At 41.6% G+C, this 26,152-nt stretch overlaps 1 protein-coding gene across 3 annotated transcripts in view; it reads left to right on the forward strand.

The window, feature by feature from the left end:
• Positions 1-26,152, forward strand: part of LOC135205841 (S-formylglutathione hydrolase-like) — an 83,732-nt gene that overhangs the window by 34,011 nt on the left and 23,569 nt on the right. For all 3 annotated transcript variants that reach the window (XM_064237096.1, XM_064237095.1, XM_064237098.1), the window contains exons 4-6: positions 14,810-14,868; positions 23,752-23,880; positions 25,462-25,651. In XM_064237096.1, coding sequence (XP_064093166.1) covers positions 14,810-14,868; positions 23,752-23,880; positions 25,462-25,651 — 378 coding nt within the window. The remainder of the gene's footprint in view (positions 1-14,809; positions 14,869-23,751; positions 23,881-25,461; positions 25,652-26,152) is intronic.

The raw sequence follows: 26,152 nt of genomic DNA on the forward strand, positions 1-26,152 counted from the left end.
GTATCTTGAGTTTTTGTACATGCAACTTCCCCGGCAGATATATACTTAGCTTATGTCTCTGACGTCCGACAGAAATTCAAATTTCGCGGCACACACTGCAGGTAGGTCAGGTGATCTACCCCCCTGCCGCTGGGTGGCAGGAATAGGAACCATTCCCGTTCTAGAACCAGATTTTCTCTGTCGCGGTAGTGTCAACATATGTTGTTGCTACCTCCTGACTTGATTTTCGTTTTTCATCGCCATCGATCTTCTGGGCTGTCTTTTGCAGGGAAGTACTGGGTCTTTGGTTCGGCATACGCTTTTATTAACTTTTTAATGAATTTGGCTTCGAAAATTTCGAAGACTATATGACGTGTAACTACCGAAATTTTCGGTAGACACTCACATAGTTTGCAAGAAAGGGAAATATTAATATTTATTCATTAATACGTGTAATAAGTGTTAGAATTGATTGAGGAATTATACTGACTTCCTACTTTAGGGAGTCAGTAAAGCATGTAACTGATACATTTCTTTTAAACGTTTTTTGGAAACTCGTACTAACGAGCAATTAGAGTATTAACAGTACTAGTAGTGTTGCATCCTCATCATCTTCTTACTTTGCAGAAACTTCAAATTCATAATTGCAATTTGAAGACAAGGATTGTGGCTCAAAATGCGAGCTATTGAAAGGTAAGAAGTGATTACTAGTAGTGTTCCCCATTGCATCATAGTTAGCACTTTTTGTGCCCTCGGCCCCCTTTCTTAGGTTAGCTGGTAATTTCCTTCTGCGGCTCCCATTGGTTCCACAGTTCGGCTCTGTCTCGCTCCCAGGCCTAGACCTCTTTCAAGCTCCCAAGCCCAGGGGAGAAGGAATGTCGAAAGCCGTAAGGAGGTTTCAGAGAATCCCCACCGGTCAGGCGTCCCCTCGGCAGGTTCTGTAGAGCGTCCCAGACTGCCAAGGATAGCCATTGAAAAGGCATCCTTAAAAAAGTGCGTCTCTTCATCTTACATCCGATAAGACGAAGAATGTATATGTTTTGATGATCTAGCGAGTTCTCTGAAAGCTAAGAGAACACTGAGCAAGAGCCAGCCAGGAACTTAGGAAGCCGCGTTCCAGCAAGCTAGCGTGAGCCACGTTCCAACAGCCAGCAGCGAGCCGCGTTCCAGAAAACAGACTAGCGCGAGCCGCGTTCCTACAACCAAACGCGAGCCGCGTTCTAGCAACTGAGCGCGAGCCGCGTTCTAGAAAATTTTTCTTGGCGCAAGGCGCCTTCAAGAATGAAGGAGCCATCGGAAGAGCCGCCATGGCTGGGCAAATTGCGCCTGAAAAAACAGGACTGGCTAGAGGCAATGGAGCCTTATAGTACAGTGGCAATCAGAACGATCCTTCCATTGAACATTTCCAGGCAAGAGGCTCTTTCTAAAAGGGGTCTAGTAGGCGCTCGGAACTATCAGGACGCACGGGACCTTCCACGCAAGCGAACGTTCCAGGAGCGAGTCTCCTTTCTAGCGTGCGGAACATTCCAGGCGCGCGGAACTATCCAGGCGCTAGGCGCAAGGAGCCAGGCGCCAGAATATTCCAAATCTTCTTATGAGAGAGAGGTCAGTCGCGAGGCTCCTTGAGTCCTCTTTGAGTTTTAACTTGAGCAACTTTGCCCCTGGCAAAGGTGCAAGATGTCGCACAGGCGGCCGTCGCGTTTGTCAGAAGGATTCTGATACTAAGAGAAGCCATTTTTTCATTATTCAGAGGACTCCTGTGTTTGGCAGTTTCTCTCAATGCGGACTCTCTCCTTCATTCATGCTCTTCCCTCGTTATGAAGAGGCAAGAGCTTTGGGAGTTTTTCTTTTAAGAATCTCATCGACGTTTGGGTATGATGGCGGATAGGAAATATCTACTTCCTTCCGTAAACCCTACAGATGAAACAGGAATTCTGTCTCTTTCCCCGCGATTTATGAGGAAATCACGAAGATTTAATAAGAGTTCCTGGATTAACTTCCTTCCTTAAGGAGATATATATACTCTTTCTATCATTCTATTAACGAAAAGAATGAAGACAGTAAAATTTTTCCTCTCTATCTGCCTCGGCAGGGAAAGAAGGTAGTAGAGTATCTGCTGTATGAGAATACGATACGGCAAATCACACATACCGTAGTTATTCTTTGCAGAGCAACTCAATACAGTATCCTTCCAGGAATTCCTAGGAAGGACTAAGCTTAAACGGGATTGTTAAGACAACACCTACTTAGCTTCTAGATTTATCGAAGTCTTGTTTCGCTTTAAATAATGCCTATGAATAAGAACTTCCTGAAGTTCGATTATAATTTTATAAGATTCCTTTATTTAATGGGAGTAGCTGGCAACTCTGGAAGAGTAAGGCCAGACGGCTAACGGAGACTGCTATCGCGCCTTAGAGACCAACGCAGTAACATGTAGGTGTCGGTCATGAGTGGTTGGTTACATGTCTCTCTCCTGCGGGATGGAATAACTAACCGTGTCTCTCCCCTCAATCGCGGTTTTAGCCTCGGATTGAGGGATAGTTAAGCAAACATAAATAAAATATTGTCTGCCTTTTGCTAAGAAGCTTTCAATAAGAAAGATATTACAACATTTCAATGCTGTTTACCGTAGGTAACATTATTAAAGGATTCTAACGCAGCGGAACTCTATATTATATGATGCTCTCATGCTTACGAAAGCATGGCTTATTAGAGTACATGCTTAGTGAGAAGATGAATGTAGTAGAAGAGAATTCACTTTAAGACTACGGTATGGTCAAATCTTATGCACATACCGAGGTTAACTACAGAATTCCTAGTATCCTTACAAAGGTTTCCTAGATTAATGCTGTTTACCACAATCTGACAGTATTATAAAGGATTCTAATACAGCAGAGCACGATATAATATAATTCTCTCATCCTTTCGAGAAACGCACACAACCTTTTAGAATCGGATATTGCTCAGAGAAGATGGGTGAGTCGGATGGGAAACATTCTCTTAGTGGCAGAAGTTGTTTCCCTGAATGGGACTATACTACGTATATAAAAGTTTTTTCCTACTAAGACGGAATTAACACGTGTTAAGGATGTCGGGTACCATAAGGGCACGATGTTCTGGCACATAACTTAAAAGAACTAGAAGGAAGCGCCAACCTGGCGCAAAGCGTCAGAAGCGCCAGCCTGGCGCAATGCGCCAGAAGCACCATCCAAGATATTTTCTCGTTTTAGCGAGTTATTAACCTAAGAGCCAGTAGTGGTGTTGGTGTTTGCTTCTCACCTCGGTGGTCGACGGGTTCGATTCTCGGCCATTCCATTGAGGAGTGAGAGATGTGGATTTCTGGTGATAGAAGTTCACTCTCGACGTGGTTCGGAAGTCACGTAAAACACCATACAAACAAACAAACAAACCAGTAGCCTCTCGGAGGCTCGGTAACGGCAAGATTCGTTCCTGATTTCGTTACCCATTTAATCAGAAAGGGGTCGCTTACAAGGAATGATGAAATGATTTATTTTAATCACTTAGGCCAATTCCACGACTCTCTCATATCGAAAAGAAAGCATCGAGAATCTCTTTTTTCGCCCCTGTTCGCGTTAACAAAAGAGAAACCTATTTGGGAACAGACACGGAACGTAACGATCCTTCAAAGGTTCGATACAAGATTTTGCATGTCCGTGAGAACCTTTTCGATCGAGATAATAACTGTTAACGTATGTCTAACATTTATTGAAAAGAGTTTTGAGAACCTGCGGAAAGTCTTCTTCATAGATTTCTTCGCAAGGTAGAAGACGAACAGGCTTCCTATAGACTGCTTCCTTTTCCTCGAACCAAGAGAGGTAGCAATATACGACATCTTTAATTTAAAGAAGGGGAATAATCTTTAGTCTTTTTTCCCCTAGTTATAAATTCTTAACAGATATTAAGATAAATGGGCGTCAAAGGAAGAGAGGATGAATGCCTCATTTTGGCCTTAGAGAGGTTGGATTCACAGAAGTCACGTTCTTCTCACAGCATGTTTCGTAAGGCTTTTCCAAGAGTATCTGGATATTCTATCAGAATCTATTATAAATAGACCTGAAAAACCTCTCCACTCTGAGTCTTTCCACGTGCAGACTGACCAGAAGTGGACATGAATGAGAGGATTTTTCAAGGTAAATGACAATAGTCATGGCTAAGACATAGAATTGCTGCAGATCGTGCTAGATGGAATGAGGAAACTGTCCTCTTCCGATTCCTCTGTGAACCACATAGCGAGGTTCTTTCTTCACTTTCAGAGGGAAGAATCACCTAGGTATATATCTGCTATCAAAGAACGCAGTAAAAGGCTATACTCTGTCTCTACAAGGGGAATTAGAGATAACAGAAGATTAAGATCTTCGGGATCTTATACGATACCGCAATACGACAAAGAGTAGGATATCATGTACTTCGAATGGGATCTTTTTGTGGCCACAGATTCTGTGTTTTCCGACAAAATGGAACTGCTCCTCATCAAACTTCTTTGAGAAAGTTTAATGAAGGAATTCTTTGTTTCTCTTAGCCCTAAACGACCAAGAAGACAAGTGAATTTTTTTGTGCATTGGAATCTCGCATCAGATTCAATGGAGATTTGGCAATGGGTTCTTGCCAGCATAGTATGTCTGGCAAAGAACTAAAACCCTCTATTCCTGACGCAACGCTTTCAGATAGAAGTTTCGTTTGCCCAGGCAGGGTACTACTTTTTCATCTACAGAAGAAGAGATGGTTTAAACGTTTGCCTACAGAGTCTTCGGGGTGCGATGAGGGCTCGAAACTTGCTTCCCAGAAGGTATTCAGAAGGATACAATAAGAGCTAGAAATCAGGGTTCCGCCCAATTTCAGCTCGGAGTCTCCTTCGACTTCCAGACTCCTTCCCTTCCTTCGGGCAAGGATAGGGAAGATTCTGCAACGAGGATTATTATTAATAGGTGTTAGTTTTTCCAGACCTCTGAGTCTCAAGTAGACTCTTCTCGGGCTGGTTCTCAGGGATCATCCTGAGAAGAAAAAAAAAAAAAAAAAAAAAAATTAGACTTTATTTGAGAAACCCGTCTTATTTAAAAAATTTATGATTTTATTAATGAAAAAAAAAAATCCCTGCTTTCCGCAAGAAATATTTTTGGTTTCATTACACTTTCCGAACTCCGCAGATAAATAGATCTTTGCTGGGTCCAATTTGGGCACTCAACAAGCAAATGCTGTACTGTGATGGGTGTTTGACATCTGTTACATTTCACTGGGTCAGCATGTGGTGTTGACATCAAGTGACCATGTGAGAATCTTGTGTGTCCTATACGTAGCCTTGCTAGGATCACCTCTTTTGCTCTTTCCTCCTGTGAGGATGTCTCCATACATAGACTTCAGTTTTTATATTTTTAAGTTTATTTGTTGTTGGCACAGAGGCCCATTCTTCTTTCCAATCCTGGTAAATAATTAATGTTTTAACTGATTTTACCCCACCCCAGTCTGACACTGGGGCATATGAAATTGTTGGAGGGATAGTGCAGGCTAATTTGGCAGCAGAGTCTGCATATTCATTTCCTTTTATTCCCACGTGTGCTGGGATCCAACATATTTCCATTGATATTCCTGATTGGAGGAGTTGATGAGTTTTTTATTTGAATTTCCTGTACTATTTGGTTTCCTGGTTTAATACTCGTCTTATTGCATCTATAGCGCTAAACGTTGAGTCACTGAAAAATAACAGGGACACTTGGCTTTTGCCTCAGATATCATATCTCGAGCCATCTGTAGGCTGTGACTTCAGCAGTAAATACTGATGATATTGAAGGTAGGCTTTTTTTACTTAACATATTTTTCGAATATGCAGATGCTCCTACTCCAACATTATTTTTGGAGCCGTCTAGTATATATCATAAATTTGTCGCCTTTTCTTTAATGTGCTCCAAAGCATGTTGGCGGTACATTTTCCGTACTTGTCATTTGTTTTTTGAGTAGGTAAGACAGGGAGGTACATATCTTTACTCTATTTAAAATCCATGGTGGTGGCAATTCCATTGGTGGGTGAAAAATTGGAGGTTCATATTATGTATGTTCATTATGTATCTAGCTCTTTTTGGGAAAGAGCTAGTACTATTAACTGCTGTTACTTGATTACAGTTTTGGAAGCAGTAAGTTGCAGGAGACGATCCTGCTTGCATTGAAAGACCTCTTTGTATTGTTATTAAATTACGGTGATGTTTTAAGGGCAAAACACCTGCCTCCACCAAAAGTGAGTTTGTTGGGGACGATCGGAAAGCTCCTGTGCACAATCGCACGCCTTCATGGTGCACTGCATCGAGAGATTTTAATGCAGATTCTGAGGCGGATGAATATATTGGACAGCAGTAATCTATATTGGATAAGACGTTGCTTATATATCATTAATAAAATGTCTCGCTTTGCTCCCCAATTAGTGTGTGATAACTTTTTTAATATGGCAAGGGCTTTGATGCCCTTGGCTTTAATGTATTTGATGTGCTCTTTCCAATTTAAATGTTGATCAAATATTACTCCTAGATACTTGATTTTTTTTTGTACAAAATTGTATTCAGTGCTATAAAGATGCAGTTTGATTGTTTGGTTCTTCATCCACCATTTTGTCTTTGTAGAAGACGATTGCTTTTGTTTTTATCAGTTGAAATTTAAATCCAACTGAATTTGCCCAACTACATATATTTGAAATGGCAGTACTGAGAACTCTCTGAGCATGTCTCAGATTACTACTCGTATAGTAAATGACAAAGTCATCAACATATAAACTGTTTTTTACACCACTTGGTAAATTTATAGTAATGTCATTGATTGCTAAAGCAAACAATGTACAGCTCAAGACACTACCTTGAGGGATTCCTTCTTCCAGTTTATAGGTTACTGAGTAGGAATTTTCTACTCTTACTTGAAAAGTTCTGTTTGTTAAGAAGTTCTTAATAAATATTGGTAAGTGGCCTCTTAGTCCCTTGGAGTGGAGTTTTTGCATGATGTTATGTTTCCATGTTTGTATCGTATGCTTTTTCTATATCAAAAAATATAGCTACTGTTAATTTCTTTTGTTCAAAGCCTTTTTTGATATGATCTTCTAAATGTGTTAAGGGATCTAGGGTTGATCTGCCAGCTATTGAACCAGATTGTGTTGGTGTAAAAGGATTCTTTGGTTATTACATACGTTAATCGTGCATTAACCATTTTTTCTATGATTTTGCATAGGCAACTTGTTAGAGATATCGGTCTATAATTGGTATGGATTACTTGCATCCTTTCCTGGTTTGTTTATTGGAATAATTATGGCATGTTTCCATTTATCAGGAAAGACACGTTTTAGCCAGATACTATTGTAAAATTTTAATAAATATGATTTAGCTATAGGAGCTAATTTTTCTATCATTTCAAATGATATTTTATCATATCCTGGTGCAGAGGGATGACAAGAGTTGATGGCATTATCTAGTTCATCCATGTTAAAAATATAGTTATATTCCAGGTCTTCAAGAGTTTCCAAAATTGAGTATTATATTTTCTTTTTGTTTTCTGATACTTTGAAAATGTGTATCTAGGCTGGAGTAAGCACTGATGTTTTCAAAATGTTTCCCAATTATGTTTGATATTTCATAAGTATCATGGTATATTTTTCCATTTAAATGTATTTGCACTTCTTGGAGGTCTTATATGTTTTCCATTGATTTTCCTATCTTTTGCCAGACATCCCTTGTGGATGTGTTTGAAGATATGTTTGAGACATATTCCTTCCATGATGCGATTTTTTCAGCTATTACCGTTTTTCTAAATTTGGCTGTATATTTGTTATATAGTGGTTTAATGTGGTTAATTGTTATGTTTGTTATAACTATTTTGTTTAATATGTTTATACTATAGGGCATTTTGTTGAGTGATTTAAGGCGAGTTTTGAGTCTGTTTAGATTGCGACTCAATATATGTTTTATTTTACTTAATGTTGTTAATGTTGGATTCCACCATGGGACAGGGGATTTTGTGGAATGTGTTTTGGTTTTGGAATACTTTTATCTGCAGCATTTATTATGAAGTTTGAGAAGGATTCACATGTAGTATTGTGATCTTCATTATGTGGGAATGGTGGTATGTTTCGTGTGTATAGGAAATATTTATCCCAGTTAGCTTGGATATTATGCTTTTTGGATATTTATCTTGTAGGTGGCAATGATGACATTACTTAAGTAGTTCAGAATGATTGGGAAATGGTCAGTTGTGTATGAATCGTCTAGGACGTTCCATTCAAATTTCTCCGCTACATCATTTGAACATATGAAATGTCAATTGAAGAAAAGGTTAGGTGTGTATTTGAAAAATATGTTGGAACTTCGCTTTCATTGAGACAATACAGATTGTGTTTCATTATAGTATTCTCTATGTTGATTCCGGATGTGTCAGTGGGGTTATTAAATTACCCATAACTGGATTAGGTGCATTAAAATCTCCATACTATAAGTAGTGGTTGCCTGTATAACTTTGCTAATAAGTTCAGAAAAATCACTGAAATTTGCATTGAAATTTGGTTGGTTATATAAATTACAAATAGTAATTTTACTTTTATCAGGCATATACAGTTTAATTGATGTTATTTGATATGGCATAGATGGTATGTCAACAGGTTCATATGTAATGCTATTATGAACTTATATGGCTGTGCCTAATTTTCCACCGTCAGTTGGTGAATAACAGGCAATTTTATAGTGTTGGATATTTGTAGGGTTACTTCCTATATGTTGTAGACATATGGCACATTGGGTTGTGGTCTCGTATGATTCTTTGTAATTCACCAGACGTAGTCGGGTAAGAGACCATTTATATTCCATTGAATGATTTTATATTCCATTATTGGGAGGAATTGGTGTTAAATTCTGTAAATTGATTGCTGATTTTACTTTATCTCGTAGTTTATATGCATTTGAATTTATTGTGGTTTTTTAATCGTTGTATTTGTATGTTGGTTATTAGATTCTGCAGTTGTTTGTTTTTCATAGTTGAATATTAATAAGTCTATTTTTGATTTTATAATTTCCTTTTTTGTATTTTAAGGATTCAGAACATAATTCGTTCTCATGTTGGTGTGTTAAAGGGCACCTCCTTAATTTGGTAAAATTGTCAATACAATTTCGTACTGTGTCCTCTGTCTTGGTAGTTAGTTGGTTATATGTACTTACAAAGCATTCATTACAACCACAAGATGAAGCATGTTTGGTAATGTTAATTATTGGTTCAGAAGTTTTTGGTCTAGCTTTAGAAATTTCTGGTTTTGTAATTCTATTGTTCCTTTTCTGTAGTGATAAGGACTGTTGTTTGAGGGGTTATTTGTTTTGTTGTTGTTAATGGGATATTTCGGTCTTGTGGATGGTTTGGGGGGTGATAGTTATAGTATTTTGGTTTGGTTTAATGGTATGATTTTCATTAGTATTATTTGATGGAAATTGTAAAGAGTGATCTTTACTGTCCAGATGTTGGCTGTTTGATTGAGATTGAGGGTAATTGTGTATTTCCACTTGTGATGAGGTTAGTTTAATATCTTTTTTAAAATGTTCTCCTGTGTAGTTGGAGTCTCTCTGGATTGATTGTAATTTTCAATATTTACTTTTTTTCCCTTAGGTGGGGTTCTTCTTCTAGAATTCTTTTCTTTTTGCCAGTTTCGATTATCATCATTATTTAATTCTTCTTCTATTGGAAGTTCTTTTCCATGGATAAACTGAATCATCTATGTTGGTGGTGGTATTGGTTGTTGTAATATCACTTTATTTTGGGTTTCAGTATTATTGGTATGAAATCCAGTTTTCCATGTTTATACTATCTTGTTTGTCATTGTGCTGTTTGATGTCTTGATTTTTAGTCACATTTGAAAAGGTGGGGGTTTTGGATGGATTGTTAACGCCTCTTACTTTTAGCTCAAGTCTGGCTTCCATGACTGACATTCCTGTCCTATTTATTAACAACTGAAGTCTGTGTTATATTGGTAAAATGAACACTCCTTAGATTTTGCGTGATGGGCTAGTCCACAATTAATACATTTTGATTGTTTACAGTTCCAATTAGTGGTATGGTCATCTGATGCACAGACTGCACATATAGCTTTATTACGGCATCTTTTGTATGTGTTTCCATACCTTGAGCACTGTGTACATTGTAATGGTTTAGGAACAAAAGGACGAACTTCTCTATTTTGTCCAAGAATTTTTATTTTAAATGGTAAATTTTATTTTGGCAATGTTGATATTTTATTTTGGCAATTTTATTTTTGGCAATGTTGATATTTTTACTTTTATCTTTCCTACTTGAAATAGAGTATATTTCTAAATCGTGGATATGTTATATCTCAATTTTAGGGAGTCTAGCAATAGTTGTTTTGAAGGAAGCTCCTGCTCGCTATTGGGTAGGATGACTGTACCCTGTACATAATTCAATGTTTCATGGCTTGTAATTATTACCTTTATATTATTATTTCTGTTATACTTAAAAAGGCAGTGGACTGCTTTTTATTGGTTACTTGGATAAGCCATTCATTGTCCTTGATGTGTCTGCATTCCATGTCTTGTGTTGGATATATGTTAAGTAATTTGTTTTCTAGCATCGCTGCTGAGATTTTGTTGTACAGCTTTGATGACTAGAAATCTTGACCAATTATTCTGGTCCAAAGAGGTCATCAAAATGTACCAATGTGGGATTAAGTCGGTAATTTTTGTTTCTTTTTGGTCCTTGTTTTATGTATGTTGCTTGTCTATTATGATTTTTATATTTTTCTGTATTGCTGAGAGGATTATTTGTCTCTAATTCAGAATTATTGTTCATCATATATGGTTCCATTGTTACGATATTGGAGTTTACCAATTTATTTTTGTTTGTTTCTTTTGTATTTATGCACTCTATTTGGTTTTCTGGCTCTGCTGCTTTACTTGGAAACAGGGTGTTCCTTTGTATCTTTTTATAGTACTTTCACTACTTGTGGCAGTACCTAGGAAATTCGGGAGTGACGTGCCAATGGTCATCAACTGTGGCCGTAGTTTTTCCATCATGGGGCCCAGGGGTACTCAAATCATTTATTTCACAGTTCATAAATTTTGAGTTTTTACACACACACACACACACACACACACACACACACACACACAAAAAAATTGTTGAAAAGATATCATTGGCCCTTCGCGAAGTTAAATTTTCTGCCAAAGGCACAAGTGAGAAAGGACTCCCAAATGTCCGCATCCTACCCTACCCCAAAAGGGGATGGCATAACATGATTTAGTAGGCCCAAGTGTAGCAGAACCCGCTTGCTAGGACTAAGAGTATTATGTTAATACAATTATCCCCATCCTAATCACATTATGGGCAAACTGGATAGAATGCCAGAGAGTTCTATTCCTAGAACCAGGCCCCCCCTGGAATCCGTGGTCCAGCTCCACAGAATAGTTCCGCCTGAAAAACAGGTCGACATTGTCGGGTAGATGATGGATCTACACAGTTCTCACTATTTTAGCTTCGGATTTAACTCCACGTTAAGCCATGATATGTTTTCTCATTTATTTGCTTTCAAAAATTTGGCAAAAATGGAAAGGTCCACATAAGTTTACTCGAAAATATATAATGTCATATGGGACTCTTGGGTTCGAACCTGGGAAGAGATTCCTGAGGTTCGAGAGCCCCCTCACCACGTCAAGGTGGTCCCAAAATGAGGGGGTCTGCAACGAGGAACCTCATCAACATGTAAGAAGGGATCTCGTTAGCAAAGGAAGTATTCACGAAGGATCCTCTCGGAGGAAGACTCTTCTCTCTCGTATTGTTAGATATCCTGTCGTCTACTGGATGTAGCTGACTACAATCACTCCCCCTCCCCTTGCCAGGGGCCAAAAGATCAAAGGGGAAGAATTTCTTCCACCCTTCTCCAGTCTCCTGATAGACTATGTGTTGTTCAGGACTCTCGGACAATGTAGCGCCAGCCAGGCGCCAAATGCCAATACAGGCAAAAAACGCCAGAGGCGGACAGTTCCAAGGAACTCTGTCATGGTCGGATACTGAGAAGGAGCGGGCCTCCAACCTGGCGCAAATGCGCCAGAGCGCGAACAACGGAAGATATAAGAGTGTCCGATGTGGACATCGCCAGACAGCCTAGAGACTCTTCCAAGCTCGAAGCTCCAGCAAGTGTGGAGGAGCCAAGCCAGGCGCGAGGCGCCAGCCAGGCTCTAGGAGCAGCCATGCTCTAGAAGGCCAGCCAGGTGCCATCCAGGTGCCCAGGCTCCTTCAAGGCTAGGCTCCAGTTCAGGATTGAGGATCCATCCAGGCGCAAGGCTCCTTCCAGTAAAGAGAAACCTAAAGCTCTGTCATGTAAGAGGGCTAGTCCCCATTGATATGATACAGTAAGGCTCTGCCATGTAAGTGGGTCAGCCCCCATTGGCACGATCCGAGAAGGCTCTGTCGTGTAAGCGGGCTAGCCCCCATTGACATGATCCAGAAGGGTTTGTCAGTCATAGGTCCCTACCCTCGCTGAAACTCTTGAGGCATGCAGATCATAGACAGTAACTCATGAAGTCTTCTGCCAAGCTCCAGGCGCAAGGCGCCAGCCAGACGCAAGGCTCTGGCCAGGCGCGAGGCGCTAGCCAGGAGGGAGGAGCCAATCAGGCGCCAGCCAGGGGCGAGGCTCCAGCCAGGCGCGAGGCTCCAGCCAGGCTCTAGGCGCCATTCAGGCGCAAGGCTCCAGCCAGGCGCGAGGCGCTAGACAGGCGCTAGGCGCCTGCCAGGCACGAAGCGCTAGCCAGGCTCCAGGCTTCACCCAGAAGAGATCTATATCAAAGAATGCCCTGGCCTTCTTTGAGACAATGTGATCTCCTAAGCACTTGACAAGTGCATTGATGATTCCTTCAAACAGCTGAGAATTAAAAGCGCATGAAAGTGCGAGCTTTTCTGAATTCTTGTTCTTTTCTTAACAATATGTCATAAGGACATATTAGCTGTCACATACGGGAGATGCAACTCTGTGTTGACTTCCCATATCCGAAGGATGTCAAGATAACCTACGAGAGATCCTTCTCTCTTGGTTGATACATGTCTGCGGATACATTGCTGGGATAGGGAGCCGATACTGATCCTTAACTAGTAAGTTAAATTTTATTTAACGTCGTGTTTTTTTTCTTTGGGTTGTTTGAAAGGAGTTGGGATAAACTCTTTTCAACTTAAGCACTAACCCTCGTGTTAGGATCAGGTGATCGGGATCGGTGTTGTGCTCCTTAATTATGCCACTAGGCATAGGCATATTGTCATGTAAGAGGCTCTGTCGAGTAAATGGATAAGACCCCATCGACAGACCCACAAGACTCTAGCCCATAGGTCACATCCTCGCTGAGGCTCTTGAGGCGAAGCAGATTCCTAGGCATTAGCCATGGGAATCTTCCGCCTGAACAAGTAGGAACCAAGGTTTTATTTTTTTTTGTTTTTTTTTATTACCTACAACGTATGTTATTTACCTGTCTATTCAGTAAATAGTTGTCTCTTACCCACCACCAAGGGTGTCAATCAGCTAAGTATATATCTGCCGGGGAAGTTGCATGTACAAAAATGATATTGTTAGAATACAATAAAGTTTTGTACATACTTACCCGGCAGATATATACGATGAATGGCCCACCCAGCCTCCCCTCAGGAGACAGGTGGAAGAGAAAATCTGGTTCTAGAACGGGAATGGTTCCTATTCCTGCCCACCCAGCACCCCCGGCAGGGGGGTAGATCACCTGACCTACCTGCATTGTGTGTGCCGCGAAATTCGAATTTCTGTCGGACGTCGGAGACATAAGCTAAGTATATATCTGCCGGGTAAGTATGTACAAAACTTTATTGTATTCTAACAATATCATTTTAGTACTGTGAATACAATCAGTCAGTCTCTGATGACTTTCTGACCTTCTTGTAGCTAGTTTTGTGTGTTGATTAGAGTGATCCTGTAGCACAGTCTTTTTGTTTTAGGACAGCATTCTCATCCTGTGGCCCACATCTGAGGTCTTTTATACCTTTTACTCTAAGAGTGTCCCATGGGCTGAGTGAGGTTTACACACAGACTGGACAGTGCTTAATCTTCCATGAAGGATGTTTTTTGGGAAGATAGTTCTGGACTGCAGTACAGAACTGCTCTTGTTCCTTCTCATAGGATTTGTCATTGTTGCTCTTTGCAGGTGCGACCCCACTTCCAGTGCTTGTTGAATAGTCTTAGGATCCCTGGGCTTCTGAGTTTTTATGTTCTTAGACTTTGAACACCATCCCTTCAGTTAGCAGAAGCAGTTAGTCAGAAGTTTTCTTAATGAGGGTAGCCAGAAGAAGACCAATGGGAAGGCCCCATGAAATCATAAAAAAAAGGGGGGATAGATGATGTAGAGTAAATGGAAACCTAACAAAAGGTGTACAGGATCAAGGACAAAGGAGGGAACTCATTTTGTCTAATCACTTGAAAGGGAAATGTGTCATCAAAATGTTGATGGATATCAATATTTATTTTGTAATCTGGTTCATTGCCTTGGGTGAACTTGACCGTGCATTTTCATGGAAAGTGATGGAATTTGTTTATCTTTTAATAAAAATATGGACAACTTTTCTTTGCAAAAGTGATCCACAAACTAAGTTACTTTTTATTGATAAGGTCTTGATCTCTTTGCCTTTATTCACAAATTATGGTATTTGTTTAATTTATGTTTATTACATATATGTAGATACTATTTGTAGTATTTGGCAACTGTAGATTAGAAAGTTTATAGATTATATCTAGTATTAAAATACTTTTATATTGGTGATTGTAATGAGAAACATTTTCTTTCAGTAAGGAGCTACAGTGTAAAATGAAGTTTGGCGTATATATTCCACCACAGGCAGAATCAGGTGAGTCAAGAGCTTGTTCTTTTTGTGTGTGTTTTCAGTTGGTATCATGATTTCAGTCATTTTCTGCCGTCTTGACCGTGTGAATTGATCATTAGACTTCTCAGTTTGAGTAAGAAAAATGTAAACCCATATAAAAAAAAACACAACAGCTAATGTGAAGACTGGCAAATATATCAGATATTGATTAGTACTGAGGCCTTTATTGTTTTCCATAGTAATGGAGGAAGCTATGAATGGGTAGAGAAAATGAAGCTGTTTAACTGGCTCCCATTCTTGTTTACAATGACAAGAATATTCGTTAACTTCCCTAAAATATCCTAACTTAATTTTATAATCCACATTTTACTAGTTCTTTGATGCGTTTCTGTTTTCTTCCTCTTCCCTTAGCTCTTTTCTATGGTTTGCATACTATAACCTATATACTCCACTTAGTGTTTTATTTAAGTAGTGGTGAAGTGCCATCAATGCACCTCTTGTGGTGCTCTGTAAGCATTACTTAAGAATCTTTGCAACATCGCTTTGGCCCCTAGCTACAACACCTTTCATTCTTTTTTTATTTTGCATTCCGCCCTCTGTTCATATTCTCTTTCTTCCATCTGACTTTCCAACCTCTCCTGACAATTGTTTCATAGTGAAGCTGCTTTGAGGTTTTCCTCCTGTTACTCCTTTCAAACCACCTTTGCTCAGTTTTTCCCTTTCAGTACTTAGTAACTTCATATGTCCTACCTTTTGGCCCTTTTGCCCGGATGTTATATTCCGATATATATGAGTTCTAGAGAGGAATTATGATCAAGACAAACTAGACTTTGAAGATGAAGGGGCAGATTATGTTTGTTTGTATGGAATGCCCGAGAATCGAACTAGTGGCCACCGAGGTGACAAGCCAAGACCATACTGATCACGCCACTGAGGCACTAGGGACATTATTTATCTATACAGGCAGTCCCCGGGTTACGACGGGCTCGGCTTACGACGTTCTGAGGTTAAGGCGCTTTTTCAATTATATTCATCAGAAATTATTTCCAGGGTTACGACGCCTACAACACTAATCTGGTACAAGAAATATGACACCAAACATCAACATAATCAGTATTTGAAGGTTTTTTGGGATGAAAATGCAAAAAGAATGCAGTTTACATAGTTTTCAATGCACCCAAAGCATTAAAAGTAAGGTTTTATACATTCAACTTCCCTGCCAGATATATACTTAGCTATAGACTCCGTCGTCTCCGACAGAATTTCAAATTTCGCGGCACACGCTACAGGTAGGTCAGGTGATCTACCGCCCTGCCCTGGGTGGCAGGACTAGGAACCATCCCCGTTTTCTAATCAGAATTCTTCTGTCGCCGGACCTATCAAACATTGTTGTTGTTCCTCTCGATTGGTTTTTTTCTTTTTTCACCGGCAATTGATTCTTCTTGACCGACTTTTGGTGACGTATCTGGATTGTTGGATTGGCATACGCTTGGTGGACTGTTTTGTGGACTTGATTTTGGATTTTTCTTTAAATATGTCTGACTCTGGTATGGTTGTGAGACGTTGTGTGAATGTAGGCTGTAAGGTGAGGTTGCCGAAAGCTTCGGTAGACCCTCACACGGTATGCAAGAGGGTTGCAGGGAGTATGAATGTTCTTTTACTAATACTTGTAAAGAATGTGAGAACTTGAGTGAGAACGAATGGAAGAATCTAACTAATTATTTAAAAAAGTTAGAAAGAGAAAGAGCGAGGAAGGCTTCTCATAGAAGTTTAAGTAGTTCTAGATCTGAACTAATTCCAAGCTTGGGATCTTCCCCAAGGGTAAGTATTGCTACTTCTCCTTCCATTGCAGCCCCTTCTCCCTATTGCAGAACCTGTAGATCCAGCGAAAGAACTTGCAGATCTAAAAGCAGCCTTCAAAATAATGGAAAACAAAATGGCTGCCATACAAGGTAAGGCTAGTGATTTGTCATTAGACAGTGATATAAGTCCCCTTGCCCCAGTGTTAGGTGGATCGGGGCATCTGGTCGGCTCAGCAACGCTCCTAGGTCTAGCCACCTCTTCCAAAGCTGACCATGCCCATAGGAGAAAGGAATGTCGAAAGCCGAAAAGGAGGTTGTGGGGGAGAATCCCCACCGATCAGGTGTCCCTTCGGCGGTTTCTGTGACACCCCAGACTGCCAAGGACCGCTATTGTAAAAGCGTCCTACGTGAGTGTTTCTCGTCGTCGGGATCTTCATCACCGAGACGTGATTGGAGAGATTCCGATCGATCTCGGCCTCTCAAGAGGAGTTGGAGGGCGCCGACTATTGACTCGAGCCCTGAAAACTTCCCTGAGGAGTCTCCATCGGGAGTTAAGAAGGCGAGAAGAGCCATTCTTCCAACCAGAGTGAGAAGGAGGCAGGAGGTGGAGGCTATGGACTCCTCCCCTCCTCCTTCCCCTCCTCCCGAAGAGGATAAAGAGGAGGCTACAAAGAGGTTCATGATGGCGATGCAGGAACAGATTTCGTCATTTGTAGGAGTCCTGTCAAAGGAGCTCCTAGAAGGAAAGACACTTCCCTTCCTATTAAAAGATCCTCCAGACGTATGGAGGTATCTACCTCCAGGATCGATACTCCTACCCGAGGTGAGGTTTCCTGTACGAACCTGGATGAAACAATCAGACGTCTGGCACCGGCCAGGAGTGAGGAGTCCCCACCCAGGAGGCAGGTTAGCCAAGAGCCAGAGTGAGGAGTCAACCAGGAGGCAGGAGCCAAGAGCCAAGAGTGTGGAGGCATCCAGGCAAGAGGCAAGAGCCAGGAGGCTAGAGCCAGGAGGCAAGAGCCAGGAGGCAAGAGCCAGGAGGCAAGAGCCAGGAGGCAAGAGGCAGGAGTCAAGAGGCAGGAGCCGGACCCAGGAGCCGATCAAGAGGCAGGAGAGGGTCCGGAGTCGGAGTCAGGAGGCAGGAGTCCGGAGTCCGGAGTCAGGAGGCAGGAGTCCGGAGTCAGGAGGCAGGAGTCAGGAGTCAGGAGGCAGGAGTCAGGAGCCAGGAGGCAGGAGTCAGGAGGCAAGAGTCAAGAGCCAGGAGTCAAGAGTCGGGGACTCGTTCCTGGAGGTTATGACTCTTCGCCAAATGGGAGCTCCTCTCCTTCAGAACATAGGAGGTCTTGGAAGGACTCTTCCTCAAAACGGGAACGTTCTCCTTCATCGGATCGAGGGTTAGACGAGTTGTCTGACGACGATCCTCCTGCTAATGAGGGACTTTCTAGTTACAAAGTCTTGGCCTCTTTACTACTACAAGAGTTTGGAGATTCTCTTAGTCCTGCAGCTCCTCCTTCTCCTCGTTCGCTCTTTTCGAGCTCAGCTACGGCTAAATCGTCGGCCTTCTTGAAAATGAAGCCTGCGATATCAATGAAGAAGGCACTCCATTCTTTAGATTCTTGGATGGACAAGAAGAAGGAGTTAGGAAAGACGTATTCTGGCATGCCTCCTTCCAGATTGCACGGGAAGAGAGGTATTTGGTATGGGACAGAGACTATGGGTCTTTCTTTACCCCGCCTCTGCAGATGCCGACTTTTTTCCAGTTTAGTGGAGGCCTCGTAGACGTCACTCCTTAGGATCGGTCAGAGCGACGTGGAGCACTTCAGAGTTGAACCACTTTCTAAAGGGACTTTTTGTCACTTTAGAGGTGTTCAATTTTCTGGATTGGTCGCTCGGAGTTCTGGCCAACAAATCTAAGGATCCGGAGTTTCTGAAGAACCCAGAAATTCTCCATAGCGTACTGTCCTGCATGGACAAGGCAGTACAGGACGGTTCAGGTGAAGTGGCTTCACTTTTCGGTGCTGGTCTCCCCTGAAAAAGAGATCAGTGTATGGTTCCCTTTTATCGAAAGGGGTTTCTCCGAGCAGAGGACTGCCTTACTGTTCGCCCCGCTATCAGATCATCGTTTCCTTCTCAGTTAGTCAAGGATATATCTCGCTCACTAACTGAGAAGGCGACACAAGACCTACTTACTCAAACGTCCAAGAAAGGACGACCGGTAGTGGCGACGGTTAAGAAGGAACCTCGTCCTACTCAGCAGCCCTTTCGTGGAGGTGCAACGGCTCGTCCCCCTGCCAGAAAGAAGAGCTCTGAAAAGAGAGGAAGGTCTTCATTTAGACCATTCAAGAAATCTAAGTGACTTGTTGCTCCTCCAAGCACCAGTGGGTTGGCGACCAGACTCCTGAACTTTGCAGGAGTATGGGAACAAAGGGGCGGGGAGCCGACCTTGGTCAGTGTCGGTCCTGAAGAAGGATATGTAATCCCCTTCGACGACAAACCGCCCCTAACATCTACGCCTCGGGAACTGTCAGCGAGGTACGAGACCCGTAATGCGAAAGACTCTCCTTCAGATGGTGGAGCAAATGTGGGAAAAAGAGGCCATCGAACTGGTACAAGATCCACACTCCCCGGGATTTTACAATCGCCTTTTTCTAGTACCAAAGGCATCGGGGGGGGGCGTGGAGGCCAGTTCTGGACGTAAAAGCGTCTGAATCGCTTCGTACAGAAAAAGAAGTTCGTATGGAAAACGTCCGCCTCTGTCTGTCGGCGCTTCGCCCAGGAGATTGGATGGTCTCTCTGGACCTGCAAGACGCCTATTTCCACGTTCCCATTCACCATCAGTCAAAGAAATATCTTCGCTTTGTGATAGGAGACAAGATCTTTCAATTCAGGGCTCTGTGCTTCGGTCTGTCTACAGCCCCACAAGTATTCACCAACCTGGTGGCGAATGTAGCAAGATGGCTTCACCTAGAGGGGATAAACATCTCCCTCTACTTGGACGACTGGCTGATCAGGGCCAAGTCGAAGAGTCAGTGCTTGGAGGACTTGGAAGTAACAAGGAACATGATAGATTCGCTAGGGTTGCTCGTCAACCTCGAGAAGTCACAACTGATCCCCAGCCAGAACTTGGTCTATCTGGGGATTCAGATGGATTCTCGGGGTTTTCGGGTATATCCTTCTTCGCGAGAAAGAATCGCTCGAGGTTTGTCGAGAATCTCGAGCTTCTTAGAGAGAAAGGACAGCTCAGCGAGGGATTACCTGAGCCTTTTAGGGACCCTGTCCTCATTGGAAAAGTTCTTCTCGCTAGGGAGACTTCACCTTCGCCCTCTTCAGTTTTTCCTCAAAGAGGTGTGGGAGCTGGAAGACGGGTCAACTCTCGACATCTTCCAACTTCCACAAGAGTAAAAGATCATCTGAGGTGGTGGATCCCTCAGCTTCAAAAGAACGAAGGCTTATCGCTTGCTCTGCAGAACCAGACCAAGTGTTGTTTACCGACGCTTCGGAGTCGGGATGGGGAGCGACGCTGGGAGCAAGGGAGGTGTCAGGCACCTGGACAAAGGAACAGGTGTCCTGGCACATCAATTGCAAGGAACTTGTGGCCATACACCTAGCCTTAAAGTCCTTCGAAAAGATAGTCAGAGACGGGGTAATACAGATCAACTCAGACAACACCACGGCTCTGCTTACATAAGAAAGCAAGGAGGCACGCACTCGTTCTCCCTCTATCAGTTGACAAAACACCTGTTAACCTGGACGGAAGAAGAGGCATAACTCTCCTCACAAGGTTTGTTCAAGGATCAAACAAAAATGTGAGAGTGGACAGACTGAGCAGGAATAAAACCAGGTCCTTTCCCTCACAGAATGGACTTTCTTCACGAAGAAGTGTGTCGAAGTCTTTGGTCCCTGTTGGGGGAGGAGACCTCACATAGACCTGTTTGCGACGTTCCTCTCCAAAAGAATAGAGACCTTTTGCTCTAGTAGAGGATCCGAGAGCCTTCGCAATAGACGCGTTTCTCATGGATTGGTCGGGGTGGTGTGGACGCTTACGCCTTTCCCCCGTTCAAAATCCTGGGGAAGTGCTCAGGAAGTTTGTAGCTTCGAAGAGCACGAAGTTGATACTCATAGCCCCATTTTGGCCAGCCCAGGAATGGTTCACGGAGGTTACTGGAGTGGATAGTGGACTTCCCCAGATCGCTTCCAAACAGACGCGATCTACTCAGATACACCCCACTTCGAGAGGTTTCATCACAACCTCCCAGGTCTCGCTCTGACTGCCTTTCGACTATCGAAAGACTTGTCAGAGCGAGAGGCTTTTCTCGCGAGGCTGCGGGCTCTATCGCTAGAGCCCGCAGAGCTTCGACGAGAAGAGTATACCAGTCGAAGTGGGAAGTCTTTAGGAGGTGGTGTAAGGTTCAGAAGCTGTCCTCCTCCAGTACCTCTATAGCAAATATTGCCGATTTCCTCCTCTTTCTGAGAAAGGAGTCACACCTATCTGTCTCGACAATAAAAGGATACCGAACGCATGCTGTCTTCGGTTTTCAGGAATCGAGGCCTAGACATTGCTAACAAGACAAAGATCTACACGATCTAATTAGATCTTTTGAGACGTCGAAAGCAGCTACTCCTAGAACACCTAGTTGGAATCTAGACGTGGTCCTGAAATTCCTTTCATCGGACAAATTCGAACCTTTACATCTGGCGTCCTTCCGCGACGTCACTAGTGAATGCTTGTTCCTGGTGGCTCTCGCTACAGCCCAACGAGGTACGAGCGAATTACACGCTCTGGATTCCACGGTGGGGTCAAAGGAGATGCTGCCATCTGTTCTTTCCAGACAATGTTTCTGGCAAAGAACGAAAACCCATCAAAACCTTGGCCCAGAAGTTTTGAGGTAAAAGGCCTATCTAACCTGGTAGGCAGAGAGATAGAGAGATCTCTCTGTCCAGTGAGAGCTCTTAAATTCTATTTAGAGAGGGAAGAGACAGATGGGAGCTTGTCAACAAGGTCTTTGGTGTGCAGTGAAGAACCCCAAACGACTCATGTCCAAGAACGCCTTGGCTTTCTTTGTGAGAAGCGTTATTACGGACGCTCACAAGAACTGCTCTGAGGCATCCTTCGGTCTTCTAAAGGTCAAGACGCATGAAGTAAGAGCAGTAGCAACGTCTTTGGCGTTCCAAAAGAATATGTCTCTGAAGAATATCATCGAGACTACATATTGGAGGTGCAATTCAGTGTTTGCATCTCATTATCTGAAGGACGTGAGAGTGACCTATGAGAAGTGCTTCTCGCTAGGTCCTTTGTATCAGCAGATACAGTACTGGGTCTTGGAGCAAAGACTGATCCTTAATTTTGTGTTTTTATCGTACATAAACCTCTTGTCAGATATGTGCTTGGTTTTCTAGTAGCAAGCTCACTACTGTCGCACGGGAGCAGAGTGTCATTGCTGGTAGGCGATCAAGGGTATGTATGACTAGTAGGGGAGTACAAAATTTTTTTTGTATATTTTGTAAATGAAGTGTAATTATGTTTCGAGTTTTTTTTGGTTGTTTGTGAGGAGTTTCGGGGATGACTCCTTACAATCTTAGAACTAACATGGATGTTAGGATCAGGTGATTCGGGATCGGTTTTGTGCTCCTTGAACAAGGTGTATTTGTCATGTAAGTGGAATAGCACCCAATGACAAAGGCCTTTAGGCTCTGCCGAGTAAGTGGATAAGACCCCATTGGCAGACCCACAAGAACTCTTAGCCATAGATCATTATCTCGCTGAGGCTCTTGAGGCTAAGCAGACTACAAGGCAGTAGCCGCAAAGTCTTCAGCCTAATAAGGTAGGAACCAAGGTTTATAAATACCTACAACATATGTTGTTTACCTGTCTATTTCAGTAGTTAGCTGTCTCTTACCCACCACCAATGGGTGCTAATCAGCTAAGTATATATCTGGCAGGGAAGTTGAATGTATAAAAATGATATTGTCATGTTACAATAAAGTTTTATACATACTTACCTGACAGATATATACGATTAATAGCCCACCCAGCCTCCCCGCAGGAGACAGGTGAGAAGAATTCTGATTAGAAAACGGGGATGGTTCCTAGTCCTGCCACCCAGGGCATGGGCGGTAGATCACCTGACCTACCTGTAGCGTGTGCCGCGAAATTTGAAATTCTGTCGGAGACGACGGAGTCTATAGCTAAGTATATATCTGTCAGGTAAGTATGTATAAAACTTTATTGTAACATGACAATATCATTTTTCTTAGGATTTTTCACGATATTCCGGCTTACGATGATTTTCGGGTCTCAAGAACGGAACCCCTGTCGTAACCCAGGGACTGCCTGTAGTCTGTTTGTCATAATAGTGTTTTACATTCTATAGTATTTTGTTATGATTAAGAATGCTATTGAGTGAAGAAATGAATGGTCTACATTAATTGAGATTTTGTTTTATCTCTGCTTTTTAAAACAAATTGTAGCATACATAGTAATGTATTTTTATTCATGATTGTTCATTGTCATAGGAATTTTGATACTTCGCTCTTATATTATAGTAGTTATGAATTGTGCTTCAACAATTTTAACTTACCTGCCCATTTTAAATGTGTACCTTATTGCACTTTTATGACAAATTATTTCCTAGAGGAACAAAGAAAACATTAAAACACTACTACATACAAGCTAAATTGTACAACATACCAGTAACTTCCCATGGCTGTGTACAAAATTGGATAGTCAGATCCTAGTCATACTAATAACCCTTACATGTTGTTTAATACTACCAATTTGATTTTTCAGTCGTGAAGACGATGCTGTTTTGTTGAATTTTTATCTGGCAAATCCCAGTTCTTGAGCTTTTGTTGACCTTTATTCAGTCTTTAGTTAAGAGTCAGATTTCATGATTTTAAGTAATTGGTATAATTGAAACTTAGGATTGGGCATTCCCCATTACTTGTGGTAATAGCAAGTTAGTTACATTGGTCATTCAGTATGCAGCACAATACATGGGAAAAGCTAAACTACAATTGAAACCTATAACTGTATTATACAGTCTGTTATGAAGTTCGTACGATCTTTTGTATCTGGTTATAATGTAATGCCATTTTTCTTTTACAGAGCCAGTACCTGTTGTATATTGGTTATCGGGCCTGACATGCACCGAGCAGAATTTCGTAACAAAGGCTGGAGCCCAGCAATATGCTTCCAAACACGGATTCCTGGTGGTTGCACCTGACACAAGCCCTCGTGAGTTAGATATTGAGAGAATGTTAAAGCTTGTATATTTTATATTAGAATAGTTTTGATAAGCATATAACCTTATTCTGCTACAACTTCTTTGATGACTGTTACATGTATAATGGATGAAATACATAGGTTTTATTGAGGAAATAACAATACATATGGAAGCTAGAAATTTATATATCTACGGGATAATTAATTGGACTATGGTTGGAGGTGTCTCCTCGAGTCACTTATTCTGCATCTTGGTGATGTAATGCTTACCAGTAACAAAAACCTCAAGCTGCTCGAGTCGGCAAAGGTGACCAGCGGTGATAGCTTTTGCTAGGAATGGGACCATTCATGGCTGGGTAAACCTTGGATCATTCAAGTTGGCTTTGATCTCCAACATCAAGTTGTATGGTAGCACAAATAAATGTGAGGATTTGTCAAAGGAGATTAAACCCATAGCAGGGTTATAGATGTTGCCATTACAAAATGACAGGAATGCAGTTTAGTTCCTCGTTGGACAAGTGGTTTATGTGCTCGCCTTCCGATTCGGTAGTCATGAGTTCGATTTCCTGCTCTGCCAAAGTGGAGTCAAATTTGTTTCCGGTGATTAGAAACTAATTTCTCGATATGGGTTATTATGGGATCCGAACAACATTATAAGTCCTGTTGCTAAGTAACCAGTTGGTTCCTAGTCGTGTAAAAGTTTCTAACCTTCGGGCCAGTCCTAGGAGAGCTGTTAATCAGCTAGGTGGTCTGGTTAAACTAAGATATACTTAACAGGAATGCACAGTAACGCATGGTTACCTCCTGGCTACCCAATAATGAACCCAGTTCTTGTCTGAAGGGAATGCAGTAAAATATTTTATATGAATGCCCTTATTTAATTCAAAAACAAATGCAAGTAGTATTGGACACACATCCATGCAAGAAATTGAGTCAGAATCCTAAAAGCTTTGAGCAGATTTTAAACATTGACATTTATATAAAAAATGTAGTGGAATATATTAAAAATATTGGAACTTTTACAGTAAAAAAGGCTGGCAACCCCCAGTTGAAAACCTCTGCTTTGATATGATCTTTGATATTTTTCAAGTTGTTCAGTGTTTGATAATTACAGTATTCAGGAAAACTCATTTTTTTGTGGCATATTGTTGTCGAGAATTTTCTTTTTTAGTATACGATTATTAATTGGCGAGTTATGTCTGGTAATCTATCCTAAAAGTCTTGCTTTTCTTCTGTTCTTTCCGATTATGACAAGTAAAGAGAACACATACTTTACCTTTCCTTTTATAAGATGGTCTTAACCTACAGTAGTAGTCTTCAATTTATTTTTTCTCACTTCTTACATATCTTCAGTTGTTTTATCTTTGACCAGTATAACTACTCCATTTTGCCTTCTTTCACAACCATGAAACCAGAATTTATATTTTTATGCATCATTACTGATGTCGAAGCTTCGACAAGAGAGAGATTGTAGTACTTTGCCACAAGTTGTAATGTATTTTTCCACATTTTCCTCATTTACGCAAGTTGAAATGCGTATTGTGTGAAAGGAAGATATCGCAACTAATTTCTATATTTGAAACAAATTTGCAGGAGGCTGCAACATTGAAGGAGAGGAAGACAGCTGGGACTTTGGCACGGGAGCGGGATTTTACGTTGATGCCACGGAAGAAAAGTGGAAGACCAATTACCGGATGTTTTCTTATATTACAAAGGAGCTTCCTGAGATCATTGCTGCAAACTTTAAAGTCCAGAGTGATAAATCAGCCATAATGGGACACAGGTGAGTACTATTGGACTCTTGTGGCATGAACTGAAATGTGTTTTGACTTTCAACATTTTCTCAGGGTTGTCAGATGGCCAAGGTTATTTAATGTGTCATACTTAATGGATTTAAAATTTGGCCACTTGGTGGCTTCTATCATGAGATGGCTTCATAGTTGTGTAGAAAATAAAAGATTTGTATAAAAAATTAATGCAAAATAAAATAAATGCACATTAAAACTATTGTAGTATTTTGTCTTCTCTTTTCACACTTTACGTTAGTGTATCTTTTATTTACTTTGACTTTTCATACAATCAACTTACCTGTCAGATATATACATAGCTAAGACTCCGTCGTCCCCGACAGAAATTCAAATTTCGCGCCACTCGCTACAGGTAGGTCAGGTGATCTACCGCCTGCCCTGGGCGGCAGACTAGGACCATTCCCGTTTTCTACTCATATATTTTCTGTCGCCGGTGGTATCAACATCGTTGCTGCCACCTCTTGACTGGAATTCGC

This window comes from Macrobrachium nipponense, chromosome 24 (assembly GCF_015104395.2).
Source record: "Macrobrachium nipponense isolate FS-2020 chromosome 24, ASM1510439v2, whole genome shotgun sequence".
Classification (NCBI taxonomy): domain Eukaryota; kingdom Metazoa; phylum Arthropoda; class Malacostraca; order Decapoda; family Palaemonidae; genus Macrobrachium; species Macrobrachium nipponense.